The sequence below is a fragment of the Lissotriton helveticus genome, chromosome 6 (genome assembly GCF_964261635.1).
Source record: "Lissotriton helveticus chromosome 6, aLisHel1.1, whole genome shotgun sequence".
NCBI classification, from domain to species: Eukaryota; Metazoa; Chordata; class Amphibia; order Caudata; family Salamandridae; genus Lissotriton; species Lissotriton helveticus.
This window is the reverse complement of record NC_136067.1, coordinates 942,800,541-942,824,979: the sequence shown is the minus strand read 5'-3', so window position 1 is coordinate 942,824,979 and position 24,439 is coordinate 942,800,541. Positions and strand designations below refer to the sequence as shown.

General features: G+C 42.7%; 1 protein-coding gene across 1 annotated transcript in view; it reads right to left on the bottom strand.

The window, feature by feature from the left end:
* Positions 1 to 24,439, bottom strand: part of PLD5 (phospholipase D family member 5) — a 1,381,847-nt gene that overhangs the window by 191,887 nt on the left and 1,165,521 nt on the right. The window contains exon 8 of the mRNA XM_078646903.1: positions 22,855 to 23,020. Coding sequence (XP_078503029.1) covers positions 22,855 to 23,020 — 166 coding nt within the window. The remainder of the gene's footprint in view (positions 1 to 22,854; positions 23,021 to 24,439) is intronic.

The window sequence follows — 24,439 nt, the reverse complement described above, 5'->3', positions numbered from 1 at the left end:
ATGTGATGGTGCTGAGTGGTAATGTGATGGTGCTGAGTGGTAATGTGGTGGTGCTGAGTGATAATGTGGTGGTGCTGAGTGGTGCTGGGGTGGCGCTGAGTGGTGCTGGGGTGGCGCTGAGTGGTGCTGGGGTGGCGCTGAGTGGTTCTGGGGTGGCACTGAGTGGTGCTGAGTGGTGCTGTGGTGGCGCTGAGTGGTGCTGGGGTGGCGCTGAGTGGTGCTGGGGTGGCGCTGAGTGGTTCTGGGGTGGCACTGAGTGATGCTGGGGTGGCGCGGAGTGGTGCTGAGTGGTGCTGTGGTGGTGCTGTGGTGGTGCTGAGTGATGCTGTGGTGGTGCTGAGTGGTGCTGTGGTGGTGCTGTGGTGGTGCTGTGTTGGTGCTGAGTGGTGCTGTGGTGATGCTGAGTGATAATGTGGTGGTGCTGAGTGATGCTGGGGTATCGCTGAGCAATGCTGTGGTGGTGCTGAGTGATGCTGTGGTGGTGCTGAGTGATGCTGTGGTGGTGCTGAGTGGTGCTGTGGTGGTGCTGAGTGGAGCTGTGGTGGCGCTGAGTGATGCTGTGGTGGTGCTGAGTGGTGCTGTGGTGGTGCTGAGTGGTGTTGTGGTGGTGTTGAGTGGTGCTGTGGTGGTGCTGAGTGATGCTGAGTGGTGCTGAGTGGTGCTGTGGTGGCGCTGAGTGATGCTGGGGTGGCGCTGAGTGATGCTGGGGTGGTGCTGAGTGATGATGTGGTGATGCAGAGGGCAGAAAGGCACAAAAAACGAGTCTAACAGAGGGCAGAAGGGCACAAAAACAAGGGAAAAACGAGTCTAACAGAGGGCAGAAGGGCACAAAAAACGAGTCTAACAGGGGGCAGAAAGCCACAAAAAAACGAGTCTAACAGAGGGCAGAAAGGCACAACAAGCAAGACACTTTTCTATAGCATTAGAAAGCATCTATGTAGCTTCTTAGTGGGCATGGTGTCAAACGCATGATCACATTTATTGAAACCTGACAGCTTGGTTATTTCTTTTCTACCGCATTTCACCCCATGCAAGTTTAGAAGCAACTTTTGGGCAACCGGGATTCTCTCCTCATAAAAAAAGGTACACTGCCTTTCAGTAATGTAGCGACAGGTACAGAAGATTGTTGTGTGTGCTGTCTACATGATTTTATAAATTGCAACAACAAAACCCTCTTGAGTTGATTCATTGGTATGCTTATGTTATGAGCATGACCTGGCATTATTGGGATTTTCAGAGCCCCAGGCTTTGTTTTGGTGCTCCTGTGCCTTAGCAACAGGGCCATTACTATCGCCAATAGGTGGCCTTGAGGTTGTTTCTTAACCTTTTGTGATGGATGCACCAGCCACGTCATCACCTTGCTCTGCCACATTACAGTCCGATGCTGTGGACCCTACAGTCATTTGAAGAGTGTTTGAAAACCGGAGCCTGTGGAAGGAGAGGGCTGCAGGAGTGGGGAATGGAAAGCAGCAGGCTCTGCCATGGACAGCTGAGCAGCCGTGCTCATAGAGAGACTACAGGGATCCACTTGCAGCAGGAGCTCCATCACAGAGAGGAATGCTGCGACCAGCTAGCCGGCCGCATGAAATGCTTGAGCAGAGTGGGGTACGGGACGAGAAGAAACCGCAGGACTGTTTGGAGGGAAAGGGGGGGGTCTACTTTTCACTGACAAAGCCCCTGCTAAGGTCCGTATTGTTACGCCCGAAACCTGCTCACCATGGGTGCCTACTCCATTTTGATCCACAACTGAGAATATAATTGGAGCCCTTGCTACAAAAAAAATTTCCAGAGCTCACACCGTTTGAAGTCCCTCATTACCCTCCTCCGTGCTGGTATAAACAATAAACATTGCTAATGATAAAAAAAATCACTTGTTTTACTTTCCCTAGTTTGTCTCCTTTAAGAACCCGGAGTACAGAAAACCACTGAGAAGGCGCAGCGACACCCAGGGGCAGCAGAACATTCACAGCATGAAACCAAACCACGGGTGGAAATACTGGCTTTAGCATGCCATTTCCAGGGGAAAATAAAGAACACTTCTTCACGTTTGCAAACGTACTAGCGTTAGGTCTCGTATTGACGAGAGTTTAATCTATTGGCGCTGTAAATGACAATGCCTTTCATTTAAGTTTTAAAAACCAAAACATAAATGAAAGGCATAGTGATTTACAATGCCAATAGCTCAAATTTGCATAAATGCGAGACCTATTTAATTGCAAACGCTGCCTTGGTTTCTGTTGCTTTGGTGAGCAGGGTCGGTGCTCCGTCTCTATAGTGCTTAGAAGCCCTCGCTGTTATTGGTTGGGGAGAGGATGCTTCGTAACAGCCAGAGCTCCCGACTTTATAACTGGGAAACCAGGTTCGAGTCCCGGCGTCGACTCAGCACCCTGTGATTCTGGCCAAAGCCCTTCATCTCGCCGTGTTCACAGCATATATGTGACGTTGTGTAATGGAACTAACTAGTGGTGCTCGTGTAAAGCGCTTCCTGAACTCGATTTCCCGCTATATAAAACTGCAAAAAATGTGTGCCTTCTCTTCCCTCAGATCTTTTGGGCGCTTATCACACAACCATTTGCAATGTTATAGGTCTCACATTTGCAACACTTAAAACTATTGTTTTTTTTTTAAACATAATAGCGGGTGCCGTGCCCGCAATAAATCACAATAGGCGGAACAAGAAAAAAATACCCCATAAGGAAATCGGCAGGAGAAACCCGCGGAGGGGCCGATGCTTCATTTACAAACATACATCTCTCATAACAGAAAATTTCAGAGGCAAGGCTGCCAGGTAAGCAAATAATAATTCGGTTTTAAAATGAGTCACGGGGTGTTCTTGTAGGCGGCTGGAAGGAAGGCAGGGAGTTTTCACAGTACCTTGCACAATAAAACAACTCACACCCACACCCTCAAACCACTCCCCACAAGCGAGAAACCTGCATTGACATGCTGCGAGCGGTGGCCGAGAACAGACGGGAAACTCACGCTACATGCAGGTCAAACGGACAGAGCCCAGGCAAGGCGGACGGACGCCCACCCGAAGTAAAAGAAAGACAACACATGACGTGCCGCCAATATCACATAAAAGCCTAGGCTTAGGAGGCATTGAATGCTAATTGCTCTTTATTATTTATTTACTTTTAGGGCGCAGAGCACACGGCGCATATGCATTAGGAGCACGCGGGGATTCGGCGTGGATGGGGAAGATGGGAACGGAGCAGCGCTAATGAGGGGGAAACCGCAGCGTGGGCGAGCGCCTAGAACAAAACGAAAGTGCGGCCGCATTTTTTTTTATTTTTATCTTTGTAGTAGCGAACGCCCTGTTTCATACAAAGGTAAATACATGGGGGGGGGGAGACGTGGCTTCTGCCTGCTTTCTTTTAGTTTGTTTTATGAAGCAATCCCAGCACCCCGCGTTTTAGCTTTAAGATGGTTCAAGCTACAGCGGGGTGTCCCGCGATTGTTTCAAAAGTAAATAAATAGAAAAAAAAAGAAATCACCGCCGCAGCCCTGCTCCGTGAAAACCGGAAGTCAGGCACTTTTGGCTGAGACGGGGGCGGGGCCTGCAATCCGGCAGGAAGTCCCGCCCGCCGCCGCCGAGGAAGAAGTGAAGCCGGCCGACTGATGGCCTCTCCGCAGCCCGGGGCTCCCAGGTGCTGGAGGGAGCCCCGGAAGTGAAGTCCTGCCCCCTGGTGCCGCGACAAGACGAGACTGCCGCAGAGAGGAGCCCGATCCCCAGCAACAGCCCAGTGAGTGCCCGACCAGCGCTGCAGAGGAGACACGGAACACGCCGAAAGAGCCCGGTAAGTGGGGGGGGGTGTACGCGCGTGTGTCTGTGTGTGTTCGAATGTGTCTGTGCGTGTGTCTGTGTGTGTGCGCGTGGGTCTGCGTGTGTGTATGCAGTGTGTGTGTGCCTGTGTATGGCTGTGTATGTGCGCAGGCGTGACTGTGGAGTGTGTTTGCGCAAGGGAATGAGGCACGAGAGGGGCACGGCGCCGTGCGCGCTCACGAGGTCAAATCTGAGCAAATCTGCGCTCGTGCACCCTCTCGTGTCCACATTCCCAAATACGGGTAACATTAGTTGTCTTGCTGACAGCATTTCAATGCTTTCGCATTGAATGCTAGGTCAGCTCGACCTAAAAATAATGAACACGCATTTTAGAAATTGAGAACGTTTCTAGACACAAACTTGTTTTGGATTTGTTTTTAATTGTATTTTGTATAATTCAAGAGAAGCAAGCCTTCACACTCATTGCCATAAATATCTGATATTAATTAGAATTACAAAATCATCTGGGCATGTACTTACAAATTATTAAGTTCAATTTATCAAGATTTCTTTTTTTCAGAGGGGAACTCAAATAATAGATGACTCCTATGTCTGCATTGTTACCAGCAATCTAGAAATCGCTTATTGCTTCATTTAAATGAGAAATGCTCCATTAGCTAACTCCCCCGAGATACTTTTACAACGCCTATCACGTTTCGACACAAAGGTCGCCAGGACATTTTAAATATATGCAATTTTACATAATTGCTCTTTTTCGTGTTCTCTTTCTCTCTTTGCCTTTCTATTTCGCTCTACCTTTCTCTCTCTTTCTGTTTCTTATTTCTGGCTTCTCAGTCTCCACTTCGCTGACCTACTCTCTCAGTTAACTGTCTTTTCTCTATTTAATCATCGTGTTTCTTCCCATGGAAACGCCGTACATCTGATGATTTCGCCAAATTACCCTGGCACGCTGTTTTGTAAAAAATACTATAATCAAATTGTTAACTTTCTCTCTATCATTATTAGACATAAAGCCTTACACTGAAATACCTTATGCCTTACGTTGGTCAGACCATCACGGTCCCTTGTACGAAAAGTATGTCTCCTCATGGAAGTAGTTTCCCATTTAATTAGACGCAGATGACTTTTTGGACAACATGTTCTTTTCACGGTTCCAAGTTTTTCCGCCTCGTCTGCGGAATATAGAGTGTGCTCGTCATCACTTATACTCTTGCCATACCCTGATGATGACTCACACACATAAGGGTTGAAACATTAATGGATATTTCTGGGACAGTGTTTGTGACATATTAACAAGTGTAAATTATTTCACACCATACAGCCAGTAATCTTTTCCTTAACGAATTGGTATCTCCAAGAACCACTGTACACCTTGTAAAGTACTCTAACACTGTAGATTTTTCATTGTTCTGACAAAGCACCGCGTGTGCTCTGCGTCCCCATGCCACCTATTTTATATTGCTAAGCATAACAAATGTATGATGAAACATCAAAAAAAAACATTTTGCACACACAGTTTCATAACATTTCATGTCTACCCGAAATTCACAAACAAAACCCAGATAACCACAATTGACTTGTGTTACTGCTATTTAGGTATCGGGGACATTCATCACTAGCCTTCTGCGCTCTCTCTCTCTCACACACACACACACACACACACACACACATACTTGCTAAAATCAGTACGCAGCAATTCCTCACGCACAGCACTGAAAAGCTTTAAAAGTAACCCAGACCTAGGAGCTTTTTTAATTCTTAGTATATTACCGCCCTCAAAAGAATGAAAAAAAGTTGCATACATTAAGAAAGGATAGCATACTTATAAACAGCACAGGCTGAAAAAAATGAATGCAATTAACATACTTGTAACATTTTGAAGAAAAAGTAAAAAATGACCTCGTAATACTGTTAATTGTTAAGCATGATCAGGCTTTCTCTTAATAGTCATAATGAACACACTGTATTGTATGAGAGTTATAAAAAGTATATAATTGCAGTATTCTTTTCGAAAAAGCACAATATAACAATTTGCTTTTTGAGGGGGTTCACATTTTGTGTCTTTTCAACGAATCAGGTCCCTTAGGTCTTATGAAGATGACACATAATTGTCCAGTAAGAATTGGACAGTGACGTTTTAGCCACTTTTCTGGGAGGACACTTCTACTACTAAAAGCGAATATCTTACACAGCTCCAGCTACACCCCCTCTTCAGGCTAGATGTGGTTTTATTAATTAATTATCTCCTTAAAATTGCTTAGTTGTAAACCGTCACAATTTATCTTCTTTGAACCACATTGTAGGCTGTACATTGGTAAAAATTACCAGTGTTTAATATTTTATGAAGCATAACTTTGTAAATATTGCAGCATCCTAGGCATTGCAACTATACAGGCCCATTTTGTTGGAAACGACATATACACAGCCCTGCAAAGATAAAATAAAAATGTTCGGTTCAGGCAGATTGTGTAATCATACACAAAGTAAACATATAATCGAAACATGGTTGCCTGAAAAATGAGTACAATTTCCAAAATCTCCTAATCAAATGTAAGGAGCTGTCACCTGGGCTAGGCTTAATTAGGAATGGTGCCTACTCCTCTAGGGTCTAATTTGTACTTCCCAGTAATACTAGATTGGTTTTTAGCCACATTGATGTTTTCCGCTTCTTGGGGGTGGGCGTATTGCACTGCCCAAGCTTAGTTCGGGAACCTATTTCATCAACAGGGCAATTTCATTCACAAATTCCCCCCTTTGATGCCCACCTCAACATAGATCATCTATGAGGGCACTGTGGAGTGAACCATTGACCATAAACGATGTGGCTTGTGAGAAATATCGTATCACTGCTGGTAACAATTCAAGGTCAATTGATTGATTGATTTCAGATTTGTAAAGCGCATAGCTACCCTAGGGCGTCCCAGCGCGAACAGTCGACCTGCAGCATTCAGAGGGGGGAAGTTGTGAGGAGAGTTTTATGGGAAGAGCCAAGTTTTTAATCGCCTACGGAAGGTCAATAGGTTGGTTTCCCTTCGGATGGGGAGTGGGAGGGAATTCCACAGTTTTGGAGCATTATATGAGAACAGTCGCCCCCCTGAGCGGGCCTCTCTTATTTTGGGGACACTGGCCAGGGAAAGGGAGTCTGATCTGAGCTGTCTGTTGGAATGATGTGGTTTGATGAGAGATCTCAGAATAGGCGGGCCTCTGCCTTGAAGTATTTTATGTGAGATGCAGAGGGTTTTAAAGGTGATCCTTTCCTTAATCGGGAGCCAGTGTAATGATCTGAGGGCAGGTTTGGCAGAGCATCTAGATTTGGTCCCGGTCAGGAGTCTGGCAGCGGCGTTTTGGGCACATTGAAGTCTGTTGATAACCGATGAGGGAGCACCTAAATATAGGGCATTTCCGTAGTCCAGTCTGGAATTAACTAGCCCCTGTATTAGCAGTTTCCTGGACTGAAAAGGGATTAATTGGAGGATTTTTCGAGCTATCTGAATGAGGCCGAAGCATGTGCCAGTGGTTTTTCTGGCCTGGACTTTGAAGTTGAAGTCCTGTTCCATCCAGATACCCAGGCTCTTGACTTCAGTCTTGGGGGTAGGGGGTGATCCCATGCAAGGTGGCCAGGTGAGGGATGGGGGGAGTCTGCGTGGGTCCCCCAGAAGGAGGATCTCAGATTTCTCTCCATTAAGTTTTAGACGAGAATCGTATTGTATGTAAATATTCACGCAGAGGATTCTTCAAGTCTTCTTTATTCACATAAGTTGAAGGCAATACAGCGACACGATAATATGTACATCCTCCGCTTTCCTCTCCAGTAACTGACCCTCTCCCTGCATTCTACCAAGCCTACATTCCACGCACTCCACACGTGCACAACATACACGCGCATACACATATACACGCGCTACATACACACGAGACACACACGCGCACCACACGATACTTAAACCAATACCACACACCCTCCTCCTCAACAATTAAAGACACCTCACAAAAACTACCCTAATTTGAAATCAGAAAACCGGGCAGGCAACTTCCTTGTTCTATTGCCACGACGTAAATTGTCACTCTCAACACCAATATCAGAACAAGTAGGAACATCGTTAACAATGTCTCCAACACTACTTCCTGTGTCACATCTAGCTTCACATCTAGCTTCATAACCAATCGCGCTACTAGTTGACGTCCCATCTTTCTTTAGTCCAAAATCATCACCTAACATATATCCACTACATGACCCTTCATCAACTCTACTAGAATTTGAACAAGACAATGAACCTACTGCACCACCCCTCTCATTACAAAAACTCAATTGTCGAAAATTCCACCTCTTACCATCTTCTAATTCTACCGCACCACTAAACACCTTCACTACTCTCAAGGGTCTGGACCATACACTTTCACCCTTCAACACAATTCTAGGATTCTTCACCCGAACCATTTGACCAATCCTCACCAAAGGCCAATTATATTTACCTCCATGATACCTCTGGTTACGATCCTGATAATTCTTGACTTCAGACCTAACTTCTTTATCCATGTTTTTGTTACTGCATCGCATCCTCTCATTTCTTTTTCTCAACCACCAAGGTACCAATCCAGTAAATGGTTTCCTACCTCTCAAAATCTCAAAAGGCGTCTTTCCTGTGGCAGAATGCGGAGTCACACGATATGCAGTTAATCTTTCTAGTAGTGCTTTTCTCCATGGTAAGCCTGCACTCAATGCCAATTCAATCACTTCCTTAACCACCCTGTTGAAGCGTTCAACTTGACCATTACTTTCGGGATGATATAAAGATGATTTTATGTGCTTGATACCCATTATTATTAAGAATTCCTCCATTTTCTGCGATACAAATTGAGGACCATTGTCCGAAACTAATATTTCTGGAACGCCTTCCCTTGAAAACACATCTTCTAAAAATTCAATGACCACCTCCGTAGTCATTCCACTTACCATTCTCACCTCGGGCCATTTCGAATAATAATCGACTAACACAATGGCATAACAGTCCTTTGCAGATATAGCTGAAAATGGACCCATGAAATCAATCGCTACCTTTTGCCATGGATACTCGGGTAATTCCACCATAGTTAAAGGTACTTTTAATGGTTTTGCTACCTTATCACTAGCTCCACAAATTTTGCAGTCCCTCACTAATCTATCTACCATAGGATCAACTCCTGGCCACCAAAACCACTCTTTAACCCTTCTTTTAGTACTGGACATACCACCATGCCCCATGTGACTCTTCCCAATGATACTTTCTCTTAATCCTACTGGAGGCACAATTCTGTCACCTCTTAGAACAATATCATTAACAATACATAACTCCTCTTTAATCTTTGAAAACGCAGCACTCTCACCACGTAAGCTGGATTCCCTTGGCCATCCATCAATTATGAATCTTTTGATTTCCTTCAAAACCACGTCCTTGTCCATTTCGCACATCCAAGATGCTTCTGAAACAATATTATCAACACCAATCTCATTTATCAAAAATACATCCTTGATGGTGAATGCTATTTCACCATCCATATTTGTTTCACTTCCCACCGAATCCACATTTGGTAATCTTGAAAGACCATCAGCAACTACATTGTCTTTACCGGGAATGTATTCAATGTCAAAAGTAAACATCTGTAGTTTTGACGCCAAACGTGCTAACCTAGGAGTTAAATTCTTTCCTCCTTCAGGTCTTAAAATGTTAACTAATGGTTTGTGATCGGTAAAAATCTTAAATTTCTTTCCCCAAATATACATCCTAAATCTTTCAGCCGCCCATGAAGCCGCCAATAATTCCTTCTCTATTACAGAATAATTTAGTTCCGATTTTGTTAACGTGCGAGAAGCATATGCTACTACCCATTTTTCTGACTTAACACATTGAGAAAAAACTGCGCCAATACCATGACCAGACTCATCCACAGATAATATACATTTAGCATTTGGCAAAAATGGTTTTAAACATGGTGTAGTAACTATTTCTTTCTTCAGTTTTTCAAAACATATTTTTTGATGCTCGCCCCATGTAAAAACAGCATTCCTCTTTAGTAAAAGTCTTAATGGTTCAACTTTCATAGCATAATTTTCAATAAAGCGTGAATAAAATTCTGTTAACCCCAAGAACGACATTAATTGCTCCTTATTTGCAGGTTCAGGAACAGCTAAAATAGCATCAACATGACTAATCTTAGGTCGAATACCATCTTTAGATATAATGTGTCCTAAATACTCCACTTCAGATTTCCCAAATACACATTTCTCATTTTTGATAGTTAGTCCACTGTTCCTCAGAGCATCTAGAACAGCATATAAACTCTCATCGTGACATTCCTTGTCATTTCCATATATTAAAATATCGTCCTGAAATACTTTTGCATTTTTAATGCCCTGCAAGATCCTGCACATTTCTCTTTGAAATACTGCAGACGCACTTGCAAGACCGAATGGCATGCGTTTATATCTAAACATCCCTTCAGTGGTAATGAAAGCAGTACAATGTGTAGAATTATCATCAAGAACAATTTGGTGATAAGCACTTGTTAAGTCAATCTTGGAAAACCAAGAAGATCCACCAACAGAAGATGTAAGTTCTTGCAAATTTGGTAGGGGAAATGTGTCAACCCAAATAGCTTCATTCAGACACCTTAAGTCAACACATAAACGCAAATCGCCATTGGATTTAAGAGAAATCACGACTGGCGAAACCCAATCTGAACTCTCAACTGGTTCAATAATTTCATCCTTGCACAATTTTTTAAGTATTTCACCCAATTTCTCTCTATAACTGATAGGTACATTTCTCAGTTTTTGTTTCACAGGACATGTGCCCTCCCTTAAAACAATTTTATGTTTAAATCCAATCATTTTGCCAATACTATTGGAAAAGACATCAGGGAATTTTTCCTTTAAAAATGAATAATCATTCATTTCACGACAGTCATCCTGAATGGAATAAACAGGATGCTCTAAACGAGGGTCTATTTTCATGCCTAAGTCAAACATGTGCGGCCATCCTAAAATGGTTGCACCTTTGCTAGATATATAAATTTTACCATGGCATGAATTGTGTCCAAAAGTAATTTTGGCTAATATGAATCCTTCTAAGGGTATCTTGTGTCCAGTATAACCCCCAGGGTGTATATCCTGAACTAATAACGATCTGTTTGGCCAAAGTGATTTAAATTGGTCCATGCCCATGATGGTGTACCACGCACAAGAATCTACCATTATCTTAACTTCTAAACCATCAATATTAACTATAGTAGATGGTAATTCTTTGACTCTACCCTTCACCTTGATTAATTCATCGTGTACACTGTAAATCTCTCCTACCATATGAAAGGCATCATCATGTTGGATGTAATTTATATCATCCTGATCATCTTCTTGAATACAATTAACTTTGGCCTTGAAGTTGTGGCACACTCTAGTAAAATGACCTTTCTTTTTACAATTCGTGCATATTTTGTCAAGTGCAGGACACCATTTGTAGTTTGCTAAATGGTTGGACGATCCACACCTATAACATAAAAACTTCTTTTGCTCATTGCTTTTCTCATAACTTTTCTCATTGCTTTTCTTATTTGTATAGTTCATAAATGGTTTATTCTCATTTTTGAGTTTATATTTATCACCCTTATTTATCTCATTAACTGAACCAGATGTAAGTTCACTTTTTTCATTTCTAACTTCACGAATACATTGGTCCGAAATCTCCACACCCCTAGCTACTTCAATGGCATTTTTTAATGAAGTACTACTTGATGACCATAGTTTTTCCTGAATCTTTTTTGACTTTGTTTTCATAAGAATTTGATCACGTAAAACTTGGTCATACGTCATGCTCTCAAATTCACACGTAACAGCCAAACCCCTTAGCGCTGAAACATACTGATCAATTGACTCATCCGCTTTCTGAGCCCTCGAATAAAACTTAAATCTCTCCATTACTACATTTATCTTTCTTCCAAACCTTTCCTGCATTTGTTTGACAGCACATTGATAAACACCCATGTCCCCAGCATTATCAATCTTAGGCACATTTTTAAACTCCCTTAACCCCACTGCGCCAAGTCTGTGTTTAAGTAAAGATACCATTCGTTCCTGAGAAGATTCTTCCTCAGCTAAAACTTCAACATATGCTTCAAACATATCGAGCCACAAATCCCATGCTATGGGAGGTTCGCCCGATTCCGCTAAGAAAAATGGTGGCGGAAGAATTGAGGACATTTTGGTCAGTAAAGAGAATTAATTATTAAGAAAAATTTAAAAACAATAATCCAAACAGGATTGATGCTTGCGCAAAAAGTTCACCAATGTTCACTCAAGATGGATGTTATTGGATTACTTGGGCAAATTGTTCACCAAAGTTTTAATATTGTGAATATTTTTTAATAAAATTGTTCATCAAAGTAGTAATAACACCATCCATGTAGAAATCACCATTACTGTAGAAATTAACTGGTATGGCTGGCACTGGAATTTGTATGCGTTTAAGAACAACAACGTTAAAATTGCAGTAATTTATACTCATTCAATGTTGAATTCAACATGTAGTTCGTAGCTTAGTTGACGCGTTGCAGCATTACTTCATTGCCGCTTTGCTTTGTTGACGCGTTGCTAGGATGCCGAATTATTCAAAATGGCCGCACGCACGCTATACGTGATGACAATGACACGTGATGATCATCCAGCGTGATGACACGGCTCGGCTACGGAGAGTCGGAAGGAATTAAGTAACAATAATCCGCACGCGCAGAATGTTCATTTGCGAGTCCGATTTGAATGATGCACTGTGGTAGAACTGCGTTGTCAAAGGTAAAATTTCCTAAGCATACCAGTTAACGTTGCCAAAAGTAAATTTTCATAAACGTACCAGTTGCCGCTTCCGAGTTGTTAGTTCTTAGTGAAGAAGAATTTTTGTTGCAAGTTGAAAGCTGAATAAAGTAGGTAATCCGGAAAAAAAAAATTCAAAATTAATATTCAGTGTCGCTGCTGCCAAGGACCCCGCTCGTCGCCATATATTGTATGTAAATATTCACGCAGAGGGTTCTTCAAGTCTTCTTTATTCACATAAGTTGAAGGCAATACAGCGACACGATAATATGTACATCCTCCGCTTTCCTCTCCAGTAACTGACCCTCTCCCTGCATTCTACCAAGCCTACATTCCACGCACTCCACACGTGCACAACATACACGCGCATACACATATACACGCGCTACATACACACGAGACACACACGCGCACCACACGATACTTAAACCAATACCACAAATCGCACATCCATTGATAGATATTCTGGAGGCAAGATGACAAGTTGTCCAGACATTTGGTCGACTGGTTTATAGAGACGACCAGCTGGGTATCATCGGCGTACATAACAGTTTTTATGCCGAATGGGGTTACGATGTCTTCGAGGGGAGACATGTATACGTTGAAAAGTGTGGGGCTCAGGGAGGAGCCCTGAGGGACCCCACACTGGAGGGGGAGAGCTCTGGAATTGACTGAGCCATCGGTCACCTGGAAGGTTCTACCTTCTAGGAAGGATTTGATCCAAGACAGGGCGGTGCCGGAAATTCCTGCCATGCTAAGACGGTGGATAAGGATGGCATGATCCACCGTGTCGAAGGCGGCGCTCAAGTTCAGGAGGATCACTGCCACTGATCCTCCCGCATCTAGGATGATTCTTGCCTTTTCGACCATGGCTAGGAGTGCGGTGTCCATTCCCTGTCCTGGTCTAAACCCTGTCTGGGATTGGCGGAGAAGGTTGTTAGATTATAGGAAGAGGGATAGTTGTTGATTGACAATTTTCTCGGCCACTTTGCTGATGGCCGGGAGGAGGGAGATAGGTCTAAAGTTAGACAGGTCAGAGGGGTCGAGGTGGGGCTTTTTGAGAAGTGCGCGGACTGTGGCTTTTTTCCAGTTGGTTGGAACGATGCCTTGTGCAAAAGACGCATTGATGAGGTTGGTGAAGGGGGAAGAGACTGTGGAAGCGACCAGTTTTAATTTGCTCATAGGTGCTGGGTCTGTGGGAGCTCCACTCTTCACTGTATAAAGGGTGGTCAGAAACAGTTCTGTGGACACCTGGGAGAACGCCTCGAGACGAGGAGCCTCCGGACAAGTGAGAGGAGTCGGGGGCGTGGGGAGGTGCTGTGGGTAGGGAGGGTTTTTAGGATGTTGTTGATTTTTGTTGAGAAAAAACTCAGCCAGCTGATTGCATCTAGTGCCAGATGGATCTGGTATGGGCAGTGGTTCCGGGGTTTTCGTCAGAAGACGAACAATACGATAGGTTTCTTTGGCGGAGTTAGCAGCAGCTAGTATTTTTCCCTTGAAAAAAGTTGCCTGGGTGTTTTTTATGCAAGTTTTGTACTCCTTCATGGCTGACCTGTATTCATTTTTACTTACATTAGCCCAGTCCTTTCTCCAAAGGCGCTCGAGCTTTTTACACCTTTTTCTGAGTTTGCGTAGTTCTGGGGTGAACCAGGGGGATTTGAAAGTTCCCTTTTTACTGGGGAGAGGTTTGACGGGGAGGAATACGTCAAGGGATTGTTCGATCCAGGAGCAGAGTTGAACTTCTGCTCGAGAGGGATCTGGGTCGAGCTCGGGTGTAGTGGAGGCTAGTTCGTGGGTCCATACTGCCGTGTCCAGTTTTTGCCATGGACGGGATGGTGCTTGGGGGGGTGGTCTATCCGGAGCTTCGTTTGAGAGTTGAAGCTTAAAAGGGATTAAGTGGTGGTCTGACTACTAGATAGGAAGGGGTTCGTTCACCACTAGGCTCGAGAGGTTGGTGAATATGGGGTCCAGCAAGTGGCCCTTAGAGTGGGTGGGCTGATTGCATTTTAAATGAATATTAAGGGCGGCTAGGTCTTCCTTAAGGTCCTCCGCTATTTTGTTTGATAAGTCATCAAAATGGAGATTTAAATCTCCTAAGACCGTAAAGTTGGGTGATAGACAAGCAAGAGAGGAGGTGATTTCCACTAGGGATTTGCAAAAAAGAATTTGCTGTCCTGGGGGGGCGATAGACGAGGATTCCCGAGAGGGTTTTTGAAGGGGATAAGTGGATGGAGAAACAGACATTTTCACAGTCCTGAATTGGGGTGTCCTTGAAGTGGCACGATAGGTTATTTCTGTAAATAATCGCGATTCCGCCCCCTATCCCGGAGAGTCTATCCTGATGTTTGATTAGGTAACCGGGGGGGAGTGTTTGAACTATGTCAGGGTCTGAAGTGGAATTGATCCATGTTTCAGTGAGAAACAGAACCTCGAGTTCGGATTCCAGCAAAAGCAGATTGATTTCTGCTCGGTGTTTCGGAAGGGACCTGCAATTGAGTAGAGCCATCGGAATCCATCGTGTTTTTGGAGGGATTCGTGGCGTTAGCCTGTATGGGCAAAGTGAGCAACAGGATTGTCCTTCCTCTAAAGAGATAATGTTGCAGCAAGGAGTGGGAGAGAAGTTCCCGAGTTGGAGGAGGGTTTCTTGGGTGTACCTCAGAGGAGATGGTGTTAGAGTTGCAAAGGTCCCAGGCTCAAGGCTCGGTCTGGCGCGGACGGGCGCAGACGGGCTTGCCTTCGGCGCGCTGGGGGCGCGTCCGACTGAGGCACATCCTTAAGGGGCGATGGGGGTGGGTGTGGCCTCAGAATAGTGGGCGTGGCCTCGTTACCAGGCTCTTGAACTCAGGGAACAAAGAAATCGAGGCCCACCATAATGAATAGACATGGTTGGCAGAGACACTGGAGACTAAGTCTGGAAGCAACCTAAGATATCACTCTGATTGAGTATGGAAGAGTCTGCCACCCAAGCCTGCCTCGGTGCGTCCCACTGGGCAACCCAGGGCCATCTTTATGAACAAGTCTAATAAAGTCAATTTGATCGTATTATGGAATATAGCAGGACTGGGTAGCAAAATAGAGGATGAAGATTGGATGAAGTTTGTTGCTCAATATGACATATGCTGCTTTCAGGAAACATGGCCCTGGAGGGCATTAGTGTTTATGTTTTTTTAAATTGCAGCAATCAGACCTCCTGCTCTTGGAGGGGTCGAATTTGGGCGGGCTCGCTATCTGGGTGTTGTGCAAGCTGGAATGCAGGCTAGAGCAACCTGGGGGCAGTTAAAACTGTGCCCTAATGTCCAACATGTGAGAATTTGACTTACGGGCCAAGAAGGTGGTGTGATTAAATATAATGAATGTGTATATTCCACGGGAGTTTTCCCCAGAGGTACAGGTGAGCTGGAGGAATTTTGTAACTTGTATTAATAGTATTAGGGAGGATGAGGCTACTTGCAAGTCAATTGGGGAGGGTAAAGAGGTGAAGCATGTGTTATTGATTTGTGGAGATTTCAAAACACAATCATCGGATGTTGTTAGTAGCAATAAGGTGATTTTGGAGGATCGTAGTTGGGGCATCCCTGAGTCAGCTTTGAGCAATTTTAAATCCACTAAGAAGGGAGGTGCAATCTCTGAGCTTCTGATAAACTACGACCTGCTTTTTTATACCCCCTCAGATAGTGCTGCTAGGGTAACCTTTAACAATGGGAGAAAGGCTTCTATAATAGACTGTATCTTAATCAATACAGAGTGCTGGGAATATGTGCTCGATATGACAGTTGTTGCGAGTGTGGAGAGTGATCATGATCCTTTGCCTAGAATTATGTATAAGGGAGGGAGTTGTCAAAAACAGCTTAATGGAAAAGAGGCAGAGTCACATGAATGTGGTATTGAACCGTAGAAAAAGGATACGATGGAGCAGGGAGAAATATCTACGAAAACTGCCATTGTTAGAAAGTATATTGATTAAGTATGGCTCTGTAATTCTGAACTGTCCATGCGGTGATAATGGTGAAAACCTAGCAGCTTATAAAAAGATGGCATAGGAGCTGAAGGCCCTATGGTCTAAGCTCCCAGACTTCTTGATGGTTGGTGGGAAAAGGAGCATACAAGTTACTTGGTATGATGAGGAATGCTATAGAATGAAGGGAGTTGTATCATCTGCCTTAGTACAACAACACTGTAGCTTACATAGCAAATTACTTCGGAGAGTGTAAGGCTGATTATAAACGCCCCCTGAAAACTAAGAAATTGAACCATCAACTGACCCTCTGGGTGGAATTAAAGGAGGATGCACAGGAAACAAACTGCAAAGAATTATTGGAATTGGTATCACGGACTGAGAGGGGCTCAGTGCACACCACTGAAACTCCTATTGGGCCATGTGTCTGCTCTGGCCATTTTAGTAATATATATAGTGTCAACCCCCTGCACTACTCGAGCAGTCCGATCCCGTCAGACTGTTCAACAGTCTGACGGGATCCGACTGCTCGAGTAGTGAGATCACTACTCGAGCAGTCGGATCCCGTCAGACTGTTGGACACGATCGTTGCCCATGCCCTAGGCATCATTCCAGGCACTACAATACATTATCGCCCCATCGCGAGCTCCACACCGCTACCGGCAATTTTAAATAAGACCGCGGATCATCCACACAGCTGCTTTTTCACCACCACCAGTGAACCCGGCTGGGTTCACTGTGAGTAATCTTTACTCTCCTTTCACCCACAAGTTTGGCACGCATCACCTCACATGTGAATAAGCACTGTGTACTCAGATGTCCCACACACCTTAGGTCCTGACTAGACCCCATATTCCAGTCAGGTCGAAACGCCGTCGACGCTTAATGGAAGCGAACCATTCAGACAGCAATCATGATTGTATAGAGTTGCTGCATTATTCTGTATGACCTCATTTCAAAAACGGTCGCTTCCCCTGTGAACATTTCTTTGAAACCGTGTATATATTTTCACCGAATGTCACTCAACTGTTGTTTTTTGGTTCTTACAGTACACTTGGGACACTTCGCACAGTTAGAACTTTACTTTGTACATCATTAATGTTATTATATTTTTTTGCTATTTCTTTGAAACAATACAAACTGATTTGTCATACAAGCCTTGGTGTCACGATCGCTTTCTCTTTAACATTCCTCATAACCCCCTGTCAATTTTGCTAATATGCATTGTAGTTACCAATGAATGTTAATCTATTACTCCACTGGAACCGTTGTTTTCTATATAAAGAATTGTTCTTATACTGCATGTTTTTTTGTCTTTTTTTTTTACAAATTGTAAGGCTGTCAGCCAAAACAATACATAAAAAACTGAAAAATAAAGGTAGCAAAATTGTACCAAATTCATAGGAAGTGATTGTGAAATTGGCACATTAACAATACGGTGTCACTGATTCCAGCACAGCAACACCCATGTCACACACCTCATAAATACATTAAAATAATCCATCCACTCACAATCAAATACGGATACATGTATGCCTTTCCACAACACCGGGTCTTAACAGGATTACAACAGTTGAATATGTACAATTGTCAAACCACAAATCACTGGCAGGCTAGCGACTTGGTAACCTGGAGAGAGGAACCCTTCCAGCGAGATCCAAGAGTCAACAAGGACATATAGTATGGGTGAAAGAGCAGAGGATTGTATGCTAGAGCTCTTGGTGCCAATGAGTAAAAGGTCTTGGACACAGAGATCTGCTGGGAAAGCCTCTCAAGCAGTCTCAATGCTTCTGGCACTCTTCAAGTTGGAGGATAGCCAATACCAGTGGTTCAGTGTATACCCTGCATGATCCTCCTTGGCCTTCTCTGATAGCAGGGGGAAACTGAACAGTCTAACTTGTGCAGTAAGTCTTAGCTGCTGTCCTATGCTTAAACGATTTGTGGTTGGAAAGTGCACACAATCAGTGGCGACATTGGCAAGGGTGCATAGAGAAATGTGCTACCCAGAAAATTCCTTCCTCCCTGATGCACCCCACAGGCAATCTTGGCTACTATTCAAAACAGAACTTAGCAAAGCCTTCCAGAAAAGGCATCAGTAGCTAACTTCACTTCTTCTTTATACAATCAGTAGGAGAACAGATAGAAAACCTGGCAGTAGGGGTGTGTGAAATTAGTATATTTTGCTTTTGCATAATTACGTGAAATTTCAGAAAATTACACAAAATTGCGTGTAATTACATAAAAGGCAAATATATCAAATAGCATTATATTTTGATGCAAAATGCATTCTCAAGTTTTGACTGAGGATGCATTTTATGCAAAAAAAATAGTGCAAAAACTCTGCAAACAACATTCGAACACATTATATTGTTCTCATGCGTATGCTGTAAGTTTTTAACCCAAATGGCGCGTTAATCGTAATTTATTTCCTGCAAATGCCACATAATTACATAAGGTGGAATAATTTCGGTACTTTCACGTACCAAGCGTAATGTTAAATTCTCAAAATTATGCAAATTACACTGGTGTAATCTAGATTCGCCTAGAACTATTTGGCAGCAGGGTTATTTTATATCTTCCACCCCTTGCAGACAACCGTCAGCAAATACTACCAGTTGTAGGCTTGAAAGCCAATTGTAAAGTGTGCAAAGCTCACATTATACCTGAGCATAATTTTCCTTCCAATAAGATTCCACTTACGTCACACGGCCACCTGACTCCAAGGTGGGGTGTCCATCCTCCGTTTTTAAAGAATTTTGTTACACTACTCTTCCACCTAACTCCAGTGTCTTACATCTCCTGAACAATTGGTAAAGAGTGTTAACTACAATGGGATAGAATTGACTCTCTAACTCGAACAATATTATGGTTCAGTATAGAGGTGGGAGGAATTTGCTTATGCAGTATTTCGCAGAGTAATGTAAAAATGCATCCAGGTTCAGCAGAGTTCTGTCAATGGGAGGAAATAGGCAGGTCGCGCTGCTTGTCCTGTGATTTAGCACCAGCAGCTCTTTCACTGCTGAAAAATCAGTGCAAACAGCAGTGCACAGAGGGTGCTGCTGCTTGAGTTGATCTTGCTACCGCTTAACTAGATTTTCTACCCGCAATATTAGGATTTTACAGATCAGTTTTGCAAACCTTTTGATGAGTTGCGGGCACTTTTAAAAAGCAAACCCAGACACAATTTGCAAGAGTAAATTCAAAGTTTCAAACACTAGTCAAATTAAAAAATACAGCCATTTTGAATTTGTGATGTGAATTTTACTTTACACATTATAATGATTATGACCAAGGCTACATTCATATAGTTTCATGCACAGCTTCACACTTTACATTTTTACAGCAGGGCTTAGGGTTAACTGTCAGATTTTGCTATGCATGATCGTTTTAGTGCTGTGGAAGGTTACAGGACTTAACGTCTTTACTCCTGTGCAGTTTAATGGGAATTTTGCCAATTTCATTAAGTTATGATTTTTTTCCTTATGCAATTTGATTTGCAAAATCGTGAATTTTGGGTTGTATGAGAGGTAGTTGAAAAGCGTCTTGGCAAATCAGGTTCTGACAAACCCATTCCTTCTGAAGTGTTTCCTCAACAAGTGTAAGCTGGATAGCATTTAAAGTATTATGTCTAACCTGGTAAGTGCATCATTTTTTTACAATTTCTTGCACACAAAAAAAGCAAGAATATACATGCCTATTCCAGTAGATGTTCCACCCTCTCATCCTCTGTCTGCCAAGTTCATCTTTTGACCATCAACCCTTTGAGAAATATATTTTTGCTGATCAGTTGACTATCTCCAAACTCTTCCTTTTCGATTTCTTACATTTCAGAATGTCTCTTCTCAATACCCTTCATTCCTGCTCCTCCCCTTCTTCCTCTTCTCACTCCTCTTCTATGTTTATTCAGCTTCCTGGGGGGAAGGATATCACCTCACAATTTTCTCTGTACCTCTCCTTTTAGTTTTCTTCTCCCTCCCAAAGCTCCTCCAATTTTACCAACCCTCATTCCTTCCATCCATTTTTGCCCCACTACCAGCCCACACTCCTTCCATGACCCCACAACTACTGCCATTCGCTACCTTTTTAGCCCTACCTTTGTTCCAGTGCTCTGCTCTATCCGCTTCTGTTCTCCCTTTTTCTGACCTTTAGCTAGTATTTTGGGAGATATATAATCAAAATCCTACACTACTTACTTGCCATTATTGAATTACTTTTTCCTTTTGTTTGCACAAGCTTCAACTTCATTTCATTGTAGGTCTGGTTAGATGTCTGCAAGACCTACTCTTGCTAATGTACTGTGAGTGAGCTTTTCGTAAGACTCTTCCAGACATTAGCTTCTTTGTGTGACTTCCTCAGTTAAAGTTGTTAGAGGGCGATTCATTGGGCCCCATTGGGTATGGGAAATGGATCGACCTTATAGCCAGACATTTGTTAAAGGTCCAGGCCCACATGCTACCCAGTTGTTTCCTCTGATCCCTGCATCCTGTGTCACTCAGGATCGTTTGCACATGTGGCATGTCTGAATGAGTGTGGCTGTCATTTTCTGATACCAATGAAAATGTATATGCCATTGTGAAAACACGTCCCCAAATTGAGACATGAGTAGGTATCTACTATTCAACCATGACGAAACCCAGCTGACCAGCAGTGGCAAACGTTGTGGCCTAAAAATGTAGACCTAAGATGCTGAAGTCAATACATTTCTCCTATAGCATTGCACTTTCTTTTAATTTTGCCAGGAGATCCCGGAAAAAATATTAGGCTAAAGCATAGGGTACCCTTAGGCAATTTTAATGAGAGGCCCGTCTCCCAAATTAAAGAGCTCCCTTAATGATCAGTCCATCCGGATTCAAATTGTATCTGGATGAGGACTCGATGATCAAGCACTCCACTAGAAAGTCTAGTGGGTAAGATTCATTTTACAAACTAAAAAGGATGTCCTAGCAGGCTGAGAGATACTAAAAATATCTCTTTTGAGTGGCATCTCTCTCTTTTTGAAATGTGTATGAAAAAGAGAAAGAGTGACATCACTATATATCATCTAAGTCCCCATCTTTGATTATAAGGCTCTGAACTGAACACCTTGTAACCATAGCTCACAGCGTTTGTTCCCAAATTCTGCTCTGGCCTACTTTACTTGGGAGTGCTTTACCATACCAGATACTGCTATTCATCACTCATGCTTGCCTGTCATTGGACATGGTTACTAAAATTCTTATTTCTTTTCAATCCTGAGGGCCTGATAGCTCTTCTGATGCACTTGCCATACTGCTCATTTTGAATGCAGAACACTGTCATCCACTGTTCATTGTACTGTTTATTAAACATTATATAGCGCCAATGTGTAACTTTTTAAACTCTGGACAATATAGTGAATCAGTAGTATCATCACCACTGTTATAATCATATCACCACTATTACTACCACCATCATTTCAATTTCCTCCACTACCACATTACCATTACTGCCACCTACATTACCATCACCATTGCTATCACCACCAATGATATTACTAACATTATTGTTACCACTTCCATTGACACTACCACTATTAACATTAGCACCACCACTAATACCACCAGCAATACTATCACCACCAAGACCATTGCCACCACCACCACCATCATCATCATCATCATAATAACCATTAGCATTACCTGCACCACTACCACCACCATTACTGCCACCATTAACATTACCACCATCACTACTAATACATTACTCACTTTGTTCTTCTTTGTTTCGGTTTGTATAATCATTGTGTATTTGGCTGTGTTGAAAAAGAAAGCGTGATATGGGCAGGTGTGTGACAGACTTGTTTACTATAACTATTAACACAACCATGGTAAAGCCAAAAGGTCTGGGGTTAATATAGTAAACAGCATTTCGGATGTGTTTGCATGTGTTACTGAAGAAAACCCTGTCTATTTGCTTTGCCAATTCTTCTACATAGCTGTTGGGTGGGACTACAATGTATTTTGCAATTTTGGGTTCTTGCCAGCAAGTCTTCCATAAGTGTATTTTAATTTGTTTGCATATTTTTAAAACTACAGAGGAATAGTTAAATTAATTGAGTAAGTACAAATGTACATACCAGTTGCATGCTACTCAAATGAAACTGGAATATTATTGATTTTACTTCCAAGAGAGATAACAGAAACACATACAGCACTGTGTAGCATGTGATGGTTTTAAACACGCCCTGTAATATTTTCTATTTTTGTCATGTTTTCATTGGAGAATTAACTGAATAAAAAGGGATTTGGTACTTACAGCTTCCAAGCTGCAGTCAGGCAGATCACTGCAAACTGCTTTAAGAGATGTAATAAAGTTGAAGGTAAGTGGATGGGTGTCCTTCCAGCAGCTGATTAGAAGTCGCACTTTAATTCTTCGCAAAACAAGTGCTTCTCTTATTTTACCATCTAAATATGGCCAATAGCTGTGAAGAAAAGAATAAAGCAATTTTGTGAATATGAAAAACAATTGCGATATCCCTAAAGTAGTGCTTCATCATAAACTGAACAACTGATATTATAATAATAATAATAATACCAACATTTGTAGAGGGCGAACAGCTACCTCAAACAGAGCTGTCTCGGCACTATAGAAATAAGTGGCAGGTAAGGAGGTCAGATAAGCAGGAAACCTAAGCATGTTAACCTAAGCTGAATAGCCACGTTTTTACCGCTCTCCTAAATAGTGGCTTTGAGTCAATATGTCGGAGGTTATTTGGCAATGAGTTCCAAAGCTTGGAAGCCTTGACCGTGAAGGATCTGCCACCCATCCGGGCTTTCCTATACCGTGGAGTGTACAATAGGTTTTGTGTGTTCGATCTCAGCAGTCGATTCTGCTTGTAGCTGCAAAGACGTTGTTACAGGTAGCTCAGGTATTTACTATGGTTGAGCGGAATGCGAATGTCAAAGCCTTGAATTTAATTCTTCTGGTCACAGGCAGCCTGTGGAGCTCCTTGATGTGCAGAGAGATGTGATGACGGAATAGTACTCGTCTATTTTATGCACCAGATCCTGTTAAATAACCTGTGTGAATAGGCAGGAATGTCTGGAACCATCTTGAAATGCCTTTAATCAGGGCTTTAATTGGGAAAAAACTGGGGGACGCTCTAAAAGGGGTGTGTAAAACCTCTTAAAGGGATGGGGCCTATCCATGTAGGGGCGTAGTCTAAATCAAGGTAACTAGCGTTGTGTGTTTAAGAAAATCATAAAGGCGCATTCACCAAAAGATAATAAAAAAGGCAAAAAAGTATATTTATTAAGTATGAGCCAGAAAACTACCAAACACTTTAAAAAACATGTAAAAATTATTTACACTACTTAGAAATCTATTGCAGGATTTCCCAAAACCCTTGAAGATATCCCCTGTGTCGATTTTGCTGGGGTTTCTCACAACAATTTTCTTCAGCAGACCTACTACCTTTTGCCAACCAACTTTTTACATACAGCTTTGCGTCATATGTTTTAAATGGGGTACCATTGAGTTTTACCCATATGCATGAAAAAATGGTCTCTACAAGAAGAGAGGACCTTGTTAGAGAAGCAATTAAGTTCATTGCGCTGAAACCTTGCTGGCAGGGTTTCCCTGCAAACTAGAATTTTCTTTAATGCTTCAGGTGTTTTCTTTGTACCAACATCTTTGAAAAGTCTAAAGAGCTTGGATAGTATCTCTTCATGGCAGCTAAAACTCTGAACAGAGTTTCTGTATATCTGTTTCACCATAAAGAATGTATTCATCACCAGAGGCATGTTGCCTGCATCTAGCACACTGAAGCTGGCTATACGTTCTTTATCATAATCTAGGACACATCGTTTATTGATATTTACAGACAGACTTTCGTAAAAAC